The 21088-nt window shown below is 50.4% G+C and overlaps 1 protein-coding gene across 1 annotated transcript; it reads left to right on the forward strand.

Moving 5' to 3' along the window:
* Positions 1 to 128: 128 nt before the first annotated feature.
* RAMP1 (receptor activity modifying protein 1) lies at positions 129 to 20644 on the forward strand. Its single transcript, XM_014882016.2, has 3 exons — positions 129 to 215; positions 12302 to 12440; positions 19953 to 20644. The coding sequence occupies exons 1-3, from the start codon at positions 176 to 178 to the stop codon at positions 20206 to 20208; spliced, it is 435 nt and encodes a 144-aa protein (XP_014737502.1). The 5' UTR covers positions 129 to 175; the 3' UTR covers positions 20209 to 20644.
* The last annotated feature ends 444 nt before the right edge of the window (positions 20645 to 21088 follow it).

Here is a 21088-nt window from a genome sequence, read left to right on the forward strand (position 1 = left end):
AAGAGCCCGGGCTCCATCCCACTGGCCCCGCAGTGGGAGCGCTTCCCCCTCGGCTCCGGCAGCGCAGGGCAGGAGCCGGGCGGGGCCGCGCCCGCCCCGGGCCCGCCCCTCCCGCAGCGCCGCGGGCGCGGAGCCCGCCCGGCCCCGGGAGCGGAGCCGCTCCTGCCGCGGGGCCATGGCCCTGCTCCCGCGGCGCTTCCTCTGCTTCGTCCTGGGTAAGTGCGCGACACAACTTCCCCGGAGCCGCTGGGGCGGAGGGCGAGGCCCCCCGGGGCTCTCCCTTGCTCTGAAGCCCCCGCCGCCTTCTCCGCGGTTCCATCGCTCGCCCTGAAGCCCGCCGAGGCTCCAGCCTGGCTTCGCTGGCGGCACAGCAGTAGAGAACCAAAAGGAGAAATGATTCCAGGGCGCTGGGACACAGTGAAACATCGCGCTTGCCTCAGGAGCGGTGGGGTGGTGATGCTGTGGGACACAGCCTGCTTTGTGGGGGTTTCCCTGCTCACTAGGTGAGATGGACCGAGGCGAGTTCTGCCTCCTGTCCGTTCCTTTTGTTGCAAATGTTTAATTACTGCCTTTGGAGTCTGTTTTCCCATTCCTGAGCCGCAGGGAAGAGGAGGCACCCCGAAGTGTCCCTTCAAGGAGCGGAGGTTGGATGTTCTGGGGTTTACCGGTGGTGGGGTTCAAAATGTTTGTGTTGTCTGGTTGTTTCTTTGGGATGCAGCCTGCCTCGGTTTCTCGGCTGCTCCTGACATTTCAGTGCAACAGGTAGAGATTTGTGCCGTGCTTGTCACCCGTGTACCCACAGCAAAAGCTCGGAGGGACGTTGATGCTGTGTAAAAGTGTTTATTTAAGGTACTCCAAAGGGAAACCGCACACTTCGATCGTAACGCTGGTCTTCACAAAATCAAAGTGCTCCTTGAGGAAGCACAAATTTCTCCTTTCTTTTCCTTCCTCTGTGCTGGTTTTCTCCCCAAGCCCTGGTGAATAATGCATTGAGCCGTGCTGCACGTAATGTGCTTATCCATAGCACGTAATTAACTATTTACTGCTCCCGTGCCCTTGGACGAGGCACATTCCCCCTGCTGCCTTGCAGGGAAAGGCTGGACGTTCCCGGCTGCAGAACCCTGTGCACGGAGCACTCTGAGCTAGGATTGCTCTCTGCTCTGCTTCACCAGCCCCTGGCTCCTTTTCCTGCCTCTCCCTTCTCTTGGTTGGGGAGCTGTAACTTTTAAAAGTATCCAGGCTGCTCCTTTCCATCTCCAGTGGGCTCGGAAGCAGCAGGATGCTGCCTCGTGGGTGAACCAGGTGCCCAATGGCAGCTAATCTTGGTGCTGTGGATGTGCTTTTTTACGACGTTCTACTCCCGGGATTTTTTACTTTGAGCACATTTGACAAAAAGACCGAACCGTTTTATGCCTTTCTGCTTTCCAGCCAGGGCTGCACTGAAATTGCAGGTGGCAACTGGCTGACCAGAAATTACCGTGATTTGCACTGATGCTGGTGTTTTAAAGTGAGAATATATATTTTTTTTTTTAATAAGGAAGGATCTGAAAGAAAAAACCATTCTCTTAAAGCTCAAGCTTTAAGGAACTTCACTACTGGCTGCAATCTTTGAAAAGCAGTGGCAGTCAGGGAATCAGCCATCCTAAAAAACCCAGTCTCATTCAGCAGGCCAGGGGTCCTGCTGTACCCCAAGGTAACCATTTCCATTAAGGTAAAATGAGGCTTTTTCTGGGTTTTGGCTGCAGCTTCCTGCAGAGGCTGCTCAGGGAGGAGGGGATGAGGGAGGCTCCTGCTGTTACTGGGGCAGTGATGATTGGCAGCACACAGCTCTGTACTGTATTTTGGTGTTTAAGGGCAGTGCTGAGCTGCCTGGATTTCTTTAGGGTGTAGGTAATTATTGCTGTGAGAGGTAAGAGGCAATTACAAATAAAGTCAGTAAAACACTAATATCCTCTTGATTCCCTATACCTTCTGTCTATGCTGTGCAGCACTGTGTTTGCATAGTCCACGGGAAATGATGCTTTCTTAAGAACAAAACTTCTGGGCACTGTTTATGACCTCTCTTGGAAATCAGAAATTAAAGTCCTTTGTGTCTTCTCTCAGCCCAAACCACACTCGGTAATGCCTACCACTGATTTCAGCTTGAGTGCCTCCTTTACAAAAAGCTAAAGCTCCCTTTAAAGTGGAATTTAAGGCTGCTGCCTCTCTGAGAAAATCCTCCTCAATATTTAGAGAGTGCCCTGTTAAAAATCCCTGACAATAAAGTAAAACATTCCTCCTCCCTTTCACATGGAGAGGACTCAAAACTTCCTATGCAGCAAAAGAAAAGTGTGTGGATAGGGACAACAAAATCGCCTCCACCCTGTGATTTCTTGTACTGCTCCATCCGTGCCAGCTGTTTTCCTGCAGAAACCAGTGGCACATGGGTTTGGTGGGCTGGCTGAAGGCTGTGTGATCTGGTCAGGAAGCCTCTTGGCTTTGAGAAATGGGATTGCATTTATTAACTCTGAAACCATGCTGAATTGAAGAGCCTTGAAGCACCAGTGCTGTAACCTCGTGTTAGTCCTGACCTGAGAGGCTGAGAGTGATGAAAATGCAAATGCCATGACCTGGATGGAATGCAATAAGAGACCTCATAATGGCTAAAGATGGGGTTGGCATCTTCCACGTTTCCACAGGGCTGGAAATCGACATTGGGGCTATGGCAGAGTTGAGGCAGGTCCTGGAAAGTCGTGGGGGGGAATCTGGAGTCACTGCTCTGCTCCAGCAAGTTTGTTCTGCCTCTCTGACTGGAGCCAAAGTCTGGCTCATTTTTGGGGGAGGTTTGGGGCAGGCTTGGTCCCCAAAACCATGGTTGTGGTCCAAGCCCTTCCTGGCACAGACCCTGCACCAAGCAAGGACTGAAAACATCACGGGCTTGGAGAGAGAGGAGCATTAAAAGCCCATTAGAGGGGGAAATGCAGCGTTGCAGCTCGCTCAGACAGCTAAATGCCTTTTTCTCTGAACTACAGCCTTGGCTGGGGTTTGCCAGGTCAGTTCCTGCTGTGGGTGGGTGATCACCAGGGAATCTTGGTCCCTGTCTGCTGTTAGGCTGCCTACAGAGCTGGCTGCTTTTAATCATCACATCCACTAATGAAGCTGCTTCGTGGTTTCAGTCCCTTGTCTCTGTGCTTCCACAACATGAGCTTTTGGGGCTCTGAAAACACATCCTGACACCTCAGAGCAGCACCCCAGTGGGGAGGCTGGGTGAAAACCCCCTGATTTCAGCCAAGGGTGACTCCCCTGGGCTTCCCTTTATCCTTTAGGTAATGTTTGCTGGGAAAGCAGCAGTGCTGTGTGTGGGTGAGTTGCAGAGAGGTGCAAAATCTCTGTGCTCTTCAGCTGGAAGGGAGGAAAACCACATTGAGAAGTCTCTGTTGAAAAGGAAAATAAATGGTTCTGATGATTCCTGGGCTACTCACGTGGCTCAGAAGCGGATTTTAGTGTGCAAACTCGGTGTTGAAAGTATTTATTTAGTGAAGCTGCTGTTGTGTGCAGCCTGTGGTGGGTGCACCAACATGACACTGAGATTCTTTTGGTTTTCTCCCTAAGAAATTTTTCTATTTACACATGATGTGCTTCTTCATGGGAAACCTGTTAGATTGCCCAGGCAGTGATTTGTTTTATCTTGAAGGTAATTCAATAAAATGTTTGCTAGTCCCACGTAGCAGAAGAATCTGTGTTTAACACACATTGAAACCTGAACCAGCAGGATCACAGTGTGTTGTCTCCAAACCAATGCCAGGCACTTCTAACCTTGGTATTGCTTTTCCCTGTTCTTATTATAGCCTCAATCAACTGAAATAGCCAAAGGAAAAAATAATCCCGGGGGTGGAAGGAGAGTACATTTGCCTTTGGCACATTCCTGAGATCTGGAGTGTGGTGGCTGCTCATTTCCCCCTGGCTTTGTGCAACAGGACCAGCCTGGATTTGAGACTGAACCAACATCTGTGGCATCCAGTGCTTTGTTGATGTTTTAAAAATAACTCTTATGTTGGATTAAGGTGTTGGGATGGCAGTGCTGGACACCACAATCCTCCCTGGGAAAGCAGGAGGGATGTGGCTGGTTCCCTTCAGCCCCTGGATTTGGGGTCACAGAATCCAGTGGGGATCCCTCCTTTCTTCCACCCTGCCCATGTGAGCAGGGATTTGATGGTGGCCACGGCCAGAGATGATTTGAACTCAGGATGGGTGAAGCCAGGGCTTTACAGACATTGCCAGTGCCTGTCTAAAGCCCGTGGTTTTCCTCCATTAATTAAATCAAGAAGAACTCTTTTCCAAAAGCCCCTGCTATTAATCAAGGATATAATTATCTTTATAACTAACAGCTCGTGGCAGATTTTTCCCTCCCCTGATGTGCAGTCAGCCAGCAGTTGGGTTTCAGCATGCCTGGCTTTTGATTTCCTTTCTCCTTCCTCCCTTCTCAGCTGCTTTTGATTTTATTTTACCTAGTGAGTGAATTTTGGTGGGTAAATAAAAGTGTTTGTCGTTCTGTTCTCTGCAGAATCAAGTCTAGGGACATGTAAGAGAAGTCCTGGAAATGTGATTGGCAGCCTCTGATGGATAACAAGGCCATACCATAAATTGTGCTAAGACAGGTGGGAAAATGAGGCAAGGAAAGAAAGATCCTCATCCAGTTCCCTGGAGCAGCCTATTTCAGTGTATTTAGTAGTTAATATTCTTTAACAGCAATGCTTTATGGCAAAAAGAAAACCCCTTGTGACCCAGCTGAGCAGGACTGCCCTGAACTGGGCTACACAGTACAAACCTTTATTTTGCATTTTCATTTTAATCCCATATTTTGCACCTTACAGGAGCTGTTACATGGAATCTTGTTACATGGATTGGAATGGTGTTAAATCATTTTTTCTTTGGGGGTGGATTGGCTATTGCAGGTGCTTTATGAAATACTGGGTTTGAAAGGGGAGTAACACAGTGCAGTGGTACCTCTGAACCCCCCAAAGCCCCCAGACAGGCTTTGCTTTCAGGCAGCTGGCTCCTACCCCAATTTCCAAGTAACATTTCCCTGGCAGCTATTTTTAGGCAGTTTATTTTGTGCCCTCTTTTAATGCTTGGAGTAGCTATAGAATGGCAACAAAAACTCAAGTATCCCCAACCCAGCAAAAAGTAAATGCCTACAAATTATCCAGTGTCAGCTTGAGGGATAAATCACTTCCTTCCTTTGCAGGCACAACAGGATGCCAGATTTAAAACCTGGGAGATCCTTTTGGGTTTCATGATGATGTTCAGCTGTATGCAAAATACTTCATTAATGCTGGCTGGGAAAAAAAAAAAAGGAACTTTCTCTTTATTTTGCTTAGTGTAATAAAATGAAAGGAATAACCATTCCAGGAGCAGGGACAAACTACACTGAGTTAATAAATCAGATTAAAGGCCTTTAGGTTGTGGGTGCACTTCCCCTTAATATGAACAAGTGTTTTGTGGGATGGGCCCCAGAGGTCTCTTCAGGCCCCCCACATCTTGTGCTGCATTCCCTGAGAGGTGGAAACCTTTGGCCCCTTTGGAAGCTTTCCACACAGCCAGGTCCCCTCTTGGCTGAGCAGGGAGTGACTTTCCCTGCTGCCCGTGGATCCAGTGTCAGTGTCTCCAAAGCAAGCAGGATGTGCTTCAGCCATGGCCCCTCCTAACGCTGCCTCTTCTCATTTCAAGTTTTTTCCCTTGCCGTGAGACTTTTCCCCTCCTCTCAGCTTGAGTGACTTCTCCCCCATCCCAGTTCCTTCCAGTCCTTTTGTGGCTTTGTGGTAGTGAAGCTGTTGGCCCGGCAGAATTTGGGATGAGCTTTCTGTCTGCAGAGCTCCCTCCCAGGGGAGCTGTCCCTGTGTCTGTGCTCTGTTTAGGCAGTGGCCGCGTGGTTTCCTTCTGCTGCTCCATCTGCAGCTCCCTGGAGCAGAGGGCAGGCAGGGAAGGGGGATCCTCCTTCTCTTCTCCCAGGTGAGCATTGCCAGCCTGTCCAGGACATCCTGGGATGAGCCTTCCCGGTGCTTGGAGAGGGGCAGGTCTCCCCCCAGCTCCCAGCACCTGCTCTGCCTCCAAAATCCTCTCTGTGCCACGGTCCAGCAGCGTGAAGGAAAATCTCCACTCCCTTTCAGCACATAAAAGCCCCCTAATCCCATGAATTCCCTTTTCATTTACATCCTGAGCGGCCGTGTGGGGAGAGAGATCCTGCAGATGAAGAGACAGTGGCACAGCAGTGGCTGGGGAGGCAGCAGCTGCCTGGTTTGGGGACTTTGGGATGCTCCTGAAGCGTCCACGAGCAGATTGGGAATGGGATGATCGCACACAGCTCTCTGTTTCCCCCGTGATCACCTGTAGGGCTCGGACCCTTTCATCCACCCCCATTCCCGAGCTGCTGCACAGCCCCTGGAGGCGCTGCTGGATCCCAGCCCCCGTCCTGAGCCAGCCTGGCAGGGAGGGGAATCTTGAAAAAAATCCATTCCCTTTGTAAATCCCGGACGGAAATAGCCCTGCCGGGGCTCGGAGGTTTCGGCTGCCTGCGAGGACACAGCCCAGGCTGGAAGCAAGGGGGGCTGGCAGCAGATGGCTCCTGAGGAAGGCACAGCGCTGGGCCAGCCACCCTGCTGTCCCCAGCCCCAACACCTGCAGTTTTCTGTCCAAAAAAAAAAGCGTTCCAGCTAAACGCTAGCTTCGTTTATTCCTGCTGAACCAAGGGCTGTTTGCAAGCTCTGAAGCCTCTGCCAGAAGCAGCCCCAGTGGAAAATGTTTTTAAACAGAGGGTACCAGACCCTTCCCAGCCTTCTGCAGATGCTGGAAGGGACAGTTTTCCCATTTTTGTGCCTGCAAACTGGGATGTTTTTCACACTCATCTTCAGCCTCCTGCCCCATGTCCTCTCCCCACCCTCCTGTGAGTGTTGTATTCTGCAGCCAACTCCAGACCTCAAGACTTGTTCTTAATAAAACAGAAAACCACCACGTTGAAGAGGAGAGGAGAACAGCCTGTTTCCATCTGGGGCTTGTTGAGAGCACTAATCATTTCACAGGGGAGGTCTGAGAATTTGGGAGAAGCCCAGGGGAAGGTACTGGGGTGTTTGTTCTTAGAGCCCAGAGCTTTGCTGTTGCCACATGTGCCAGTGGCAGCCCTGCTGTGTCACTTGGCAATTATTTGCCATCTTTGGGGTTCAGCTTTGGGATGAGTATCTGCCTGTTTCCTGCTCTTTGCCATGAAGCCGTGAGCAGTTTTCCCCCCCAGAAATCCTGACAGTCCATCCGGATGGTCTGGTGAATTCTCTGCATGTGTCTTCAAATGGTTTCATCATTCACTCAGCACCATCAGGGCTACTCGCAGAAGTGCCTGGGAAGTGGGAACATGCCATGCTGTGCCAGTCTGAAATTCCCAAATCTGCTCTCAGCCTCTCAGTCCTCCCTGCTTCTGCTTCCCTGGGTTTTTTTTTTTTGCACATCCCAGCAAGACAAGCCCAAGAATTCCCACAACTCCTGGGAACACTGAGGAGAAAAAGGCCGGAGACCAAGGAATTGTGCAGAGAGATACTGATGGGAAGTGCAAGGTGTTTCTTGCAGAAAAAGCTCAGGGATTTTTGCTGGTGAACCATCACTGTAACAAATGTGTGGGCTCACAGAGGAGTGGTATCCCCAAAGCTCTTTCTGTCCCCAGAGCTGTTTCCAGGCTCCAGCTCTGAGAGGTGCACTGTAGGAAAGTCCAGTTGTCTTCCCTCTTCTTGAAATTTTTGTAACAATTCAGGACCAGCACTGTTTTTCTGCTGAAATAAATGTGTGACAGGCTTTTTGCAGCTAACCCTCATTAAGCTGAGTCCTGGTGGATGCTTGCTGGGACTCTCCAGGACATCAATCCCAGGGCAATCATGAGGATCTGGGATTGCCTGCAAAAGCCATCCCTCCAGTCACCTCCTCTCCAGGTGTTTCCTGTGAGGAGGCAAACCAAGGGTCCTTTATATTGCATCTTTTAACAGGCAATCAGGGATTTTCTCAGCAGGGAAGGTTGTTCATCAGTAATTGTGATAGGAGAAGAGGGAGTGGCTTCCCACTGCCAGGGGGCAGGGTTAGATGGGATGTTGGGAAGGAATTCTTTCTTGTGAGGTGCCCCTGGATCCCTAGAAATGTCCTAAGCCAGATTGATGGGGCTTGGAACAACCTGGGATAGTGGAAGGTGTCCCTGCCCATGGCAGGGGCTGGAGTTGGATAAACTTGATGGTCCTCTCCAACCCAAACCATTCCAGGATTCTATGATTGCCCATGTCCATGTGGCTTTTGGAGGTCCTGTGTGGCTGCAGGGGGATGCTCCCAGAGGAGCAGGGCATTCCTGCAGCTCTCAGTGCCATTTTCCCTGAGGGAACGGCGGCAGCAGGGTCCCGTGAGAGAGGAGCTCTTTGGAAGCAGCCCAGCCTTGGTACAGTGGAGTTTTGGAACTGAGTTATTGAGCAGCTCCTTGCAGCCTTCACAGATGGATGCTGCTGAGTACAGAGCCGTGACTGCTCTGGAGCTCAGTTATTTACAGCTCACTGCAGCTGACTTACACCATCTCCATCAGCAGGGTGAGGGACAAGAAAAACCTTCTGGAATGAGAGCCAGGAGATACAAGAATCCCTCCCTGCTTTTTTTTCCCCTTTGTTGTTACCAACCCTGAGCCTGTCCCAGTCTGAAGTGGGGTTGGGGGAAGATCTGTGAAGCAGCAGGGATCTGTGGGGTGAGGTGGGAACATGGCAGGAGCTTCTCACTTTGACCTTAAATTGTGCAATTACAGCTAAAGTCAATTCTCTGAAACAAAAGAGCTTTTTTTGCCTTGCTGTGCCCAGCTCCATCCTCACAGCACTGACGCTGACCCTGCTGGGCCTCACTCCTCTCAGGGTGAAACAAAAGAGCTCTTCACCATGGCCACAATCAAATGTCCTTGGCAAAGGTCACTGATGGCTCTGCTTTCCCCAGTCCCTGGGGCAGAGGGATTTGCAGAGCCCATATGGAGGTGGGGGAGAGGCAGGTCCTGGGAGCTCTCAGGAGCCACCAGCGGGGACAGCAAGGTGCTCACCTGCCTCTGAAGGACCTCCAAAGCTGCATCTGCTGTGACTGGCAAGTGCTTAAAGCTCCCCAGGGTTTGCTTTTCACTTGGTTTGGGTTGGTTTTTTCTTTTAATAGTAGGGCTGGTTTTCCTGCTGGCTACCAGCTATGTTGCAGCCAGGTTGTGGTTGCTTCCTCCCCATCATTTATTCAGTGTTTCTCCTTTCTCCACTCAAGGTTAAGGTGTTTTCCTCCAGCTTCATGCTGCATAAGCAGCTGTGTGGCCATCAGGAAACATTTGGGCATCCCTCAGGATGGTTGTGGTACAGCTTGTCTGGGCTCATCCCGAATGAGAGTGGGGAGGAGCAAAGCCAGGCAAAATGCAGCCTGGCCGTGCTTGCTTCACTTGGCTTCTCTCTCCTTGTGCTGCATCACTGCTGAACTTCCTCCAGTGGCTTTGTCTTCCTCAATTTCTCTCTGTGCTTTGCGTGTCTCACTCATCCCTTCCTGTCTCTGTTTCCTCCTGTGCTCCTCAATCCCCTCGGCTGCTCATCTAGCTGCTTTTTAATCCCTTCTCCTCCCCTGCTCTGCCTTGTCCTTTTGCTGTGCTCTCCTGCTCTGCACCTGACACATTCCTCAGCAGCATTTTCTCTGCAAGCTGCTTGTCCAGACAAGTGATGGCTGTGATATTTACAGGACGCTTGTCCTTCACAGTCCAGTGCACGGATGTCACCGAGGGGTGACCCCGGGGTGGCTCCTGAGCCTCCCTGGGATGCTGGTGCTCGCTCAGCCGTGTCACTCCTTCACTGGACTCATCCAGATTGGAAGGGATGGGAAGGGGAGAAAAGCCTTCAAGCCATCAATCATCCTTGAGCCTGCCTGGACTGAGATTTGCAGTCTGTAAATCATTTACATTTGCCTCATGTAAAACTATTGCACCTTTCCTTCTTCTTCCTCCTTCTTTTCTTTTTCTTCTTTATCATCTTTATCTTATCATCTTTATATTTTTCTTCTTTCTTTGTTTTCTTTTTCTCCTTTTCTTCTTCTTCTTCTTCTCCTTCTCTTCTTCTTCTTTGTCTTTTCTTCTCCTTTTTCTTCTTCTTTTCTTCTTTTCTTCGTTTTCTTCTTTTTCTTCTTCTCCTTTTCTTCTTCTTTTCTTCCTCTTTTTTTTCTTCCTCTTTTCTTCCTCTCTTCTTCCTCTTTTCTCTTCTTCCTCTTTTCTTCTCCTTCTCCTTCTCCTTCTCCTTCTCCTTCTCCTTCTCCTTCTCCTTCTCCTTCTCCTTCTCCTTCTCCTTCTCCTTCTCCTTCTCCTTCTCCTCTTGGTGCTTTGCTTCATGTCAAACCCTCCCATTTGGGAGCAGACCCCTTAGCCCTGGCTGAGGTTTTGCCCCTGCCTGGTATCAGCTAGGCAGAGCGTGAGATTTTGAGAAAGTCATTTTTATTATTTATTTTATTACTGCAACAGTGAGAGTTTAATGCTCTTTAACTTCTCTTGGCTCAGTAACTCCCATGGTTTTACCTCAAGTCAGGCTGAAGTGCCTGCTGCTGTCACAGGCAGCATGGCAGCCCTGCACCCATCCAGGAACATCAGCCAAGGCTCTGGGGGCCCTTCCCACCCAAATTCCCACCAGGTCCTGACTTCCCAGCCATTGCCATAGGATGCTGGTACCTCAGTGCTCGAGGGGTTTTGGAGGCTGCAGAGGGATGATGATCCATGGTGATCTCCCTTGGCCACTAAATAAACAGCTCAATTCTGTTGTGTTAAAAAAAATCAGATAAAAATAAAGCACGGAGTTATTCACACGTAGCAAAAAATAGATCTGGTATGTGGTGCCTGCCTGCAATGCACTCCAGGAGCTGCAAAGGCACTAGCTGGCACTTTGGGGAAAGCTATTATTTATAGCCAGGCTTACTAAATCACTCCCCAAAGGATTTTTTTTCCCCCCTTCCCTTTGTAGCATCACTGTCCTTTCCCTTTCCCCTCACCAGCACCATTGCACTGATTGTGCAGGATGCTGCAAGCAGCACTTTATTCTGCTCTGTTTTTAAAGCAGTTGCAGGGACACATTGCCATGGGGGAATTCAATCAGCACTGTGCAGCCAGGGGTGGACTTGATGGATTTCTCTGTGTCTCCATCAGAGGTGGATATTTGTTCCCAAGTGTCATTTTTCAGGGGTCAGCAGCAGGGTTCTCTTATTCCCCAGCTTCCCCCACACCTTTACTTGTTTTTTTAAGTCCGAAGGCATTTTGGGCGACCAGCAGAGAATAAATCCACATCCTTACTAATTTATGAGTTACCCAGCATATCCTGAATAACTGATTGATCAGTGCTGAGCACTCGGGGGAGTGCAAGGTCCCAGGGCTGTGAGGAGGGGAATAAACCTGAGAGAAGGAGGTTTTGAAGAGCTCAGGTCCAATAAAATGAAGTTTAATAAGTTGAAGTGCCAAGTCCTGCATTTTGGCCTCCATAACCCCCTGATGTGTTACAGGCTGGGGATGGTGTGGCTGGACAGTGCCCAGGCAGGAAGGGACCTGGGGGTGCTGGTCACCAGCCGACTGCACATGAGCCAGCAGTGTGCCCTGGTGGCCAAGAAGGCCAATGGCCCCTGGCCTGGATCAGGAATGGTGTGGCCAGCAGGAGCAGGAGGGTCATTCTTCCCCTGTGCTCAGCACTGCTGAGGCCACACCTTGAGTGCTGTGTCCAGTTCTGTCCCCTCTGTTTAGGAAGGACCTTGAGACACTTGAGCATGGCCAGAGGAGGCAACAAGGCTGGGGAGGGGCTTGGAACACAAAGCCTGTGAGGAATGACTGAGGGAGCTGGGGTTGTTTAGCCTGGAGAAAAGGAGACTCAGGGGTGACCTTGTCCCTCTCTACAACTCCCTGAAAGGTGGCTGTGGCCAGGTGGGGTTGGTCTCTTCTCCAAGCAGCACTGACAGAACCAGAGGACACAGTCTCAAGCTGTGCCAAGGGAAATATAGGTTGGATATGAGGAAAAAGTGATCAAGTACTGGAATGGTCTGTCTAGGAAGGTGGTGGAGTCTCCATCCCTGGATGCACATAAGAAAAGACTGGATGTGGCACTCGGTGCCATGGCTTAGTTGAGGTGTTAGGGCATGGATTGGACTGGATGATTTGAAGGTCTCTTCCAGCCCAGTGACTCTGTGATTCTCTGAGGAGCCTCTGTGTGAGGCAGGGGGCTGTGGTGGTGCTGTGACCCCCAGCAGTGTCTGACTGCCCTGGCCTGTCTTGCAGCCCAGCACTTCATCGCAGCCACGGCGTGCCAGGAGGCCGACTACGGCTGGATGATCCGGCACTACTGCCTCAAGCAGTTCCAGCTCAGCATGGAGGGCATTGGCCAGCGCCTCTGGTGTGACTGGGACGAGACTGTGGGGTAAGTGACCTCCCCCTGCTCCTCCTCCCTGCTCCTCCTCCCTCCCCTCCTGCTCCCGACTGGGATTTTGGGGTGCCAGGGTGTCAGCGCTGGGGTTTATTTCACCCTGGTTTCACTCTGCTTGGCTCTGTCCCTGCTGAGTCCCTGAAAGGTTTCTCCAGCCTGGTCACACATGGAGGGCTTGGAGGGGAGAGCAGTGGATGTTGTCTGCCCAGACCTTGGGGAGGTTTTCTGGCACAGTCTCCTGTGTGTGCTGGATGAGGTGGGTTGGAAACTGCCAGAACAGCCAGGCCTGGGGAGTGCTGATCATTGGCCAGACACTGATTGCAGCACCTAGGGGTGTATCACAGGGGTCAACACTGTCCTGCTTCATTAGTCATGTGGCTGTAATAGCTCCTCATTAGTCATGTGGCTGTAATATCTCCTCATTAGTCATGTGGTCATGGGACTGAGTGTAAACCCAGCACCAAAGCTGGGGAGTGGGTGACACACCAGAGGGTTGTGCTGCTGTCCACAGGGACCCTCAGCAAGCTGAGAACCTCCCAAAGTTCAGCAAGGGGAAGGGCAAAGTCCTGCACCCGAGGAGGAACAGCCCCAGGCACCAGGACATGCTGGGGCTGCCCAGAGAGAAACCAGAAAAGGACCTGGGGGTTCTGGTGGGCACCAAGTTGAACATGAGCCATGAAAGTGTCCTGGTGGGAAAGCATGGGCAGAAACTGAGGCAGGGGAGGTCCCCTCTGGACACCAGGACATGTGTGTGCACTGTGAGGGTGGCCAAACACTGGCACAGCTCTCCCAGGGAGGATGTGGAATCTCCATCCTTGGAGATACAAAAAAAAAAACCAGCTGAACATGGTCGTGAGCTGTGGGTGGCCCTGCTTGAGCAGGGGCATTTGGACAAGGTGGAGTGAACCTCCAGAGGTCATCTCCAGCCTCAGGCATTCTGGAATTAAAGGGATTTTCAAGGAGCTGAGCCTAAGCAGGGTTTGGAAGTCAGGGTGGTGGTCATGCTCCACCCCCCATCAGTGGAGCCCCAGCAGGAGAAGACCATGGCTCTGCTGTGTGCTGGAAATGGATGAAGAGGCAGATTGGGATCCCCATCATGGATCACTGGTACCTCACAGCTTGCTGGATATATTTTCTATGGGCCTTTTCTTTTTTTCCTCAGCACTCTGGTTCTCCAGACAGTTCCAAACACCCAAACATAGCATGAAAACCCCATAACCCACCTCAAACGCTGGCTGTGAGAAAATCCCAAACTGTCCTACCAGAGCTGTTGGCTCAGCCCCTGCTTCCAGAAGTTGTGTGTTGATTTTTCCAAGCAACTAGAGGGAGAGGCTGGAATGGTATGGCCATGGTAGCTGCCTGCTAAGCCTGCTGTTTGTAATCAGTGTCAGGGAGTGAGCCGTGATTTATGACTTGGGAGGAGCAGAGATGCAGCCTTGCTGCCCTGCTGGAATGCTTGGGAGCATCTCTGGGATGAGGAGGGTGCACAGGGAACCCTGCTCAGGGAGACCAGAGGTGTCACAGGTGGGGAATGTGCTGCTCTGCAGGGGGGTTGTCAGATTTTTTGGGGGAATTTCATTGGGTTTGGTTTTATTTTTATGACAAACTTCCTTTGGATTAGCTCTTTCCTCTTTATCATCAGCAGAGCTGAATCTTTTGGTATCACCACGGTGTAAATCTGCTGAGATGGTTTTGATTGAAGTTGAAAGACTGGGCAGGGGTGGCTGTGTGTTGGTGTGAGGGCTTGAGAGAATAACCCCCCTTTTTCCCCCTTCAGCTGACTTTCCATGGGAAAATGAAGCAGCAGAATAAAAATGAGCTCATGTGACACCAGAGTGGATGAGGGTCAGCTGGAAACAGGGAGCAGATGATGCTGTGTGCCCTGAGTGTTTTGCACAAAAATTAAGAGGTTTTGTGAGATTTTTGTGATTTCCTGCTTCACGGTCCTTCCTTCTGTGTGAAATTAAAACCTGCACACGTGTGTATCCATCTTTAGGTCAAAGGTTGGACTCCAAGATCTTGGAGGTCTTGTCCAACCTTAATGATTCTATGATTCTGTTCTGTGATTCTGAATGTACTTGTGGTTTTTCCTTCAACTTGATCCGTGACAGAATGGAGGGGAAGAAAAGAGAGCTGAAAGACTGAGGTTCAGATTTCTGGTTTTGAGAAGCCTCATCTGGTGCTCAGAAATGCCCAGGGCTGCTGATGTTGTTCCAGCCCTCACCATCTTGTTCTTTATTTCACATGTCCTTTTTGTCTCCTAAACAGCTTCAGCTGAACTCGTTACCCTTGAGGCACTTGGAGGAAATGTTGATAAGCTTGCAGGGTTTAATTTGATTGCCCGAGTCCATTTGCTCCGTGCAAACACATGGCTCAGGGTTATTTGAGAGATGACATTCCTTTGATCCTCTTGTGCCCTCAGGACACTGGGAAAACTGGGTAGAAAAAGTTCAGTTACTGCAGTAAATCAGCTGCAAGGATGTGGGGTTTGGGTGGGCCCAGCACCTTGTTCCCTGGATGTGTGGAAATCACCATCCCCTTTTTGAGGAAAGGGAAGATGTGCCAGCAGGAGTGGCCAAGGGGTGGCATAGCTGGCTGCTCACCCCTCTGGCTCTAGGGGAGGGATTTTGTCTTCCACCTGGTGTAAGACAAAGAAATGGAAATAAAGCACCTGCCTAGAGCCTGTTCTCTCCAGATCTTTCCCCAAACCAAGCAAGCATTTTGATGCTTGAAACCTGTCTGAAACAGGGAGAAATGTTGGGAGGTTTTGCCTCTGTACCATCAGCAGCGTGGTGTTTGGAGCTCTCATTTCCTGGATGCAGCATTCAGCAGGGAAATACCCCTAAGCTCCATCATTTCCTGCTCAATTGAGGATGGCACGATGGGAACATGTAGATTAATGAATTCTCTCAGCAGAGTCTGTAATCGTGGCTCACTGCTCCCATCTGACCCTGAGAAGCATCAGCTGAGCTCTTGCCCTGCTGAGTCTGATGTACCCAAGGGCTCTGTCTGGAGGCTGTTGGGTGAGGTTGGGTTGGGCCATGTGGACAAGCACCAGCTCTCTGGGAAGGTTTGTCCAGCCCAAAAACACAAGTTTTTCTCATGGACTGAGAGAACCCGTGTGAGCAGTTGCCCACACTTTTGGCTGCCCAAAAGCCAGACTGGAGCTGCCTTTTGGGATCTCTGGTGTAGAGGGCTCCTCCACCCCATGCTGATGGCCGAGCTGCTTTGGCCAGGGGCTCAGCTGTGCCTGATTCATTATCCCAAAGATCAGCTTGGCTATTTCCAGCTCCATTTCATCGGGTGGTGGCTGAGCCAGGGGGATTAGCTGTGGTGTCCCTCGGGGCAGCTATTTCAGGGAGGGATGTGGAGGGCTCGGCTGCCACTGCCCACCCACGAATGCGTCAGCGGGAGCTGATGACTTGGGGATATTTTTCCTGCTGGGTTTTGGCTGGAGGGCTGTGGCCAGGGAATGGATTTGCAGGAGGGTTTGTGCACGGGGGGATGCTGCCACAGCTGTGGGTGTCACTCCAGCCCAGCCAGGCATCTTCATCCCAAATATATCCCCCCTGTGGCATTCCTGAAAATCCCCATGGAATGCTTTCCCCCGGGTGTCCTGCGGGAAGGAGCTCGCCAGGGGGATGGAGCTGCTCTGACAGCTGCAGCCTGGGATGGAGCTGCTCTCCACTCTGTCTTCAGGTTATTTATCCATTATTTACAGAAAACAGATTGATCCATTCCCTTATTCTCTCATTATCTACTTTTTTATCTTCAGCTTGCCAAGTCCCTTCTGGATACTCCTTTAGCCTGGCTTCAGGCTCACCTTGCACCCTTGCAGAGGAGGAAATCAATGTTTTCTTTTAATTTGCAAAGCAAAAGCAAGTCTTTGTGGTGTTTTCTTTTTCCCCTTCTGAAGCAAGGAATCTGGGGAGGGTAGGAAATACTGGGATACTGTCAATCCTGTGAACCTCAGTCCTAGTGCAGCACCATCCACATCCAAGTGCTGTCAGGAATAAATGCCAGAGCCAATTCCAGTCTTGGCTGCAGTGGCAAAAAACCCCAGAGGAATTTGTTAGGATTTACAGCAGTATAAGCATTCAGATGCCATCAAACCCTCAATCATTCTTTGACTGCTTCCCACCAGTGGCCCAGCCCCATCCCCATCCTGCCTGCAGTCCATCCACAGCATCCTTTCAACCCAAACCATTTCCATGGTGACAGGGAAAACACTTCTAACTGCACTTCACATCGGGTAGACAAAAAATATCCCGAAGCAAAGCCGAGCTTTCCAGGGCCAGGTGTCTCCTGGCAGTGGTGGGGTTGAGTGGGAAGATCTGCCCTCTTCCCAGTGCTGTCCTAAAGCTGCTGTTAATATTTTTGGGGAGGGGATGGTTTTTGGGAGATAGAGGCTTGCAAATGAGCTGTGGGCTTGTCTGAAAGCCAAAAGCTTGACTCCAGGTTTGCTACAGGCAGGATGGAAGTGTGGAACAAAGTTTATGAAGAGAGGCCGTCCTGTTGAGTCAGGAGAGGCAGAAAGGACCTCCTAGAGTCCTCCATTTCCTGGGATGGGGTCTGGGTGTGGCTGGATCCAGATATTTACTACATAGCATAGCTAAGTATATATATATATATATAGTTATATATATTACCCTATTTATTGGAACTATCTTGAAGCAAAGCTGTTAAAATGAGCAAAGTAATTACAGAGTAGAGATTGATGTTAATCCCCATGTGGGCAAATGGTGACTCCCCCCTTTGCCATCCATCCATGAGAACTTTCACAAATGGGGTAAAGTCCAAGCTGGTTTACCCCCACTTAGTCACAGAGTGCAAACTCTTTGGAGAGAGGGCAGGAGCAGGATGCTCTGCCTGAGTGTCATCCTTGCATCCTCCAGGGCTTGGCTCAGCTTTGCCCTGCTGAGCGTGCTGAGTTGTGTGGGGGCAACATCCCTTTTGGGGCTGGGCTGTGGGGTGGCGAGAATAGGGCAGAGCTGAGCAGGAAAAGACCCCCCTCATCCCTGAGGTGTTTCACCACCAGCCCAAGCTGAATTCCCAGTGGGACCAGGCTGGCATGGTGCTATCACAGTAATCACTCATAATCTAAGTTCAATCCTCACACAAGGCACCAATATATTATTTTTTTTCCCAGTCAGAGTTGGGATTAAAAGTATGAGAATTTCGTGTTCGGATTTGGTTGTTTATTAATTCTTATTTATGTTACAGTGAGTGCTACAGCACCTCTAGCTAACAAGCTAAAAATGAAGAAATGGTGGTATATAAAAATGAAGAAATAGTGATGTATAAAAGTGGAGAAATGGTGATGTATAAAAATGGAGAAATGGTGATGTATGAAAATGGAGAAATGGTGATGTATCTCGCTCCTTACAAGGTCTTTAAAGGCCTAATCGTCCAATTAAAAACTAACACTTACATTCTTTTTACTTTTGACCCAATGACCAAACACCCATGATCTGCAGTGCAGCATTTTCTATCTTTAACAAGAACTACTTACAGCCAAGAAGAAGAGGACAAGAAGAAAGGAAGAAACCTCTGCCCTAAAACCTCCATCTTTGTCTCATACCTATTACTATATTCTAAAACCCCAAATTCCAAATCTTTCACTATGTGAAATTACACACTTCTATTCAAACTACACACCAGTGATTCTAGTTCTGTCATTCCATTTTGGAAGCCTTCTCCAAGGCCTTGGGTCAAGAGCTGTGTTTTTTGGGGGGTCAGTGCCTGACAGCACAGAAAGTTCAGAATTCACTGGCCTCTGGGGCCAGAGTGCCCGTGGTGCCACCCTGCTCCTGCTGAGAATGCCACCTGGAGCAGGGGGGGTTTAATGGGAACAGCAGAAATAAAAGGGACAAGAGACTTCAGGGTGTGTTAAGCCACGCCATCACTCCAGCCATAGCCCCAGGGCCACCTCCTTGTCCCCTCACACTGCTCGTGGGGCTGTGGCTGCCCAGCTCCTCTCCTTGGTCCATCCTCACGTCTGGAGGTGGCTGAGTGCTGGAATACTGAGTGCTGGAATAGGGCTGCTGCCTCCCTGGAAAGGCCAGTGACAGTTTATTTATCCTTTCCTTTGCTGGCTTTGGTTCCTTGCATGTCTTCACACACAGTGATGGGAGCAGTGATTTATCCCCATGGAAGCACAGCTGGAGCCAGGGAAGGGCTAAGCCAGCTGCTCTATGGCCCTTCAGCTTTAAAAATAGCTTTTATTTGCCTGTTAACACTTTCCCTCTGATGCCTGAAGATGCTGCTGCAGCTCCCGAGATCTCTTAAGGATGCTGATGAATGGGAAACGGTAATTTTGCACACTGGGATGCTGAGCAGAAGCTGCTTTTAGCAGCTGCAGGCTCCATTAATTAAATCTCTGGCTGTGTGGGCACAGCATGCCCCAAAACCCCAAACCCCAGCCGAGGAGCTGCACAGGGGCTATGCAGAGTGGCTGGGAAGCTGCTTCTGAAATATTTCTTCCCCCAGGCAGGTTTTTAATTGGAGAGCTGGGGTTTGCTTTGCTTTGCTTCTCTAGGATTAGACGTGACTAATTGGGATGGGGGAGAAAAAAAATTGTATCTGCATTTTTATATATAGTTCTAAAGGCAGGGAAGGTTTTCCTGTCATTCCAGAGGATGGCATAGGGGCAGTGTCTCTGGCTCAGGGCTGCTCCTGGTTTTCCAGGTATTTTTTTAAACAATGGGAAAATGGACTTGCTGGTCATAGAGGGGTGAGATGGGCTGTGGGCCTGCCCAGCTGGTTTCTATGCAACCTCCCCGGTTTTAGGGCAAATTAAAGGAGATTTTTAAGTAGATGCAGTGTACTTATTTCTGTCTCCCTCTGGAATGAACTCACACAAGCTGGAGGATGGTGCTCCAAAGGTTGGGATAGGTTTCCTGAATGTCTGCTTAAAATGTGGGTTCTGCCAGGAAATTCTGCAAAAAATTAACACAAACCAAACAAAAAACCTCCAAACTTGATTATTCCTGTTAAATACTATTTCTGTTTTCATTTCCTTCTGTAAATTAAACCTACCACCAGCACGTCATTCCATAAATGAAAACTGCTTTTGGCTGTGGGTGAGCACTTAAAAGTTGCAAAACCCGGTGGAATTTTAAACACCCTGTTATCGTTTTACCTCTCTAGCTATGAACTCAAAACCCCATATATCTTTATAGGTCATGTAAATTTTCAAAAACCCGCTATATATTTTTACAGGGCCAGGTACATCTAGCTGTAAACTCAAAAAATAGCTGAAAATTTTACTATAGCTCAAATAACAGCTGTAGTACAGTCTCAAGTGCACACCTCTGTAACAGAATACAATATATTGTACAGGGAGGGCTGTATTATATTGCCTTCGTGTTCCTGTTACAAATGATGCAATATATATTTGTATACAGAATGGATAGTGGTTTATGTTGCAGGGGGAGGGGCGGAGGTGGCGTGGCCGTGTCCGGGCGATGCCACCGCGGTGCCACCCGGTGTCCCTGTGTTTTGCAGCACTTACGGGGAGCTGACCAACTGCACGGCGCTCATCGCCGAGAGGCTCGACTGCTACTGGCCCAACCGGCTGGTGGACGAGTTCTTCGTGGCCGTGCACAAGCAATACTTCAGGAACTGCTCGCCGTCGGGCCGGGCTCTGCACGACCCCCCGAACGGCGTCCTGTGTCCCTTCATCGTGCTGCCCGTGCTGGTCACCCTGCTGATGACAGCGCTCGTGGTGTGGAGGAGCAAACGCAGCGAGGGCATCGTGTAGGGACGGGCGGCTCCCCGAGGGCACCGAGCCCCGGGGGCAGGGACGGCATCGCTGCTTTCAAAGGAACCGGGGAAGCGATGGGTGCTGGGCAGGACGGGCTGCCCGCGCTCCGCCCGCCCCGGCTAAGTGTGCCCAGCAGGGAAATCGGAACGGAAAACAAACCCCACGAGGGTGTGGGGAGTTGAAATCCTGCTGTGATCAACACACGTGAGACCAGCGGGTCTGGAACATCCTCGGCTTCGTCTCTGTCGTTTTTTTTTTTGGGTTTCCCCCCACACGTGGAAAGGCATCTGCTCCCCCAGCCCCCAGCACAAGGACGAGGCTTGCACGGGCTGGGTTGTGGCTGGGAGGGGGGACAGCGGGGGGAGCGGGCGGGGTTAACAGGGAATGGGAATCAGGTGCTTTTCCTACCTAAATAAATAAATACGTGAATGAAGCGGGTGCCTGTCTCTGTGAAGGTCCAGCCTCCCCCTCAGTGTCCTCATTCTGTGATGCCAGAGATCCCCAATAGTGCTGACCCCACCCCATGAGCCCTGGGAGGGGCAGTGGAGTCCCTGGGCAGACCTGGGATGGGACTGGAGGACTCCCAACCCTACCCTGACAGCTCTGGTCCATTCCAGACCTTCAGTGCCTTGCTAGCTCAGGAAGGAGTTCCCTGTGGACACCCAGCTGCTGTTCACTCCTGACTCTCTCATTTCCCAAAAAAACCCCAAAACCTAGAGGGACACCCAGCCCTCTGTTTGACCCACCCACCTCTAACCCAAACCCATGATTCTGGCAGAAGCATAGGTTAGTTGCATCTATACAAATACACATAAAAATACATATATACATTTATGTAAATACATCTATCCTCCACCCATCTCCTCACATTCAGCGA

This window comes from Sturnus vulgaris, chromosome 7 (genome assembly GCF_052056855.1).
Source record: "Sturnus vulgaris isolate bStuVul1 chromosome 7, bStuVul1.hap1, whole genome shotgun sequence".
NCBI lineage: Eukaryota > Metazoa > Chordata > Aves > Passeriformes > Sturnidae > Sturnus > Sturnus vulgaris.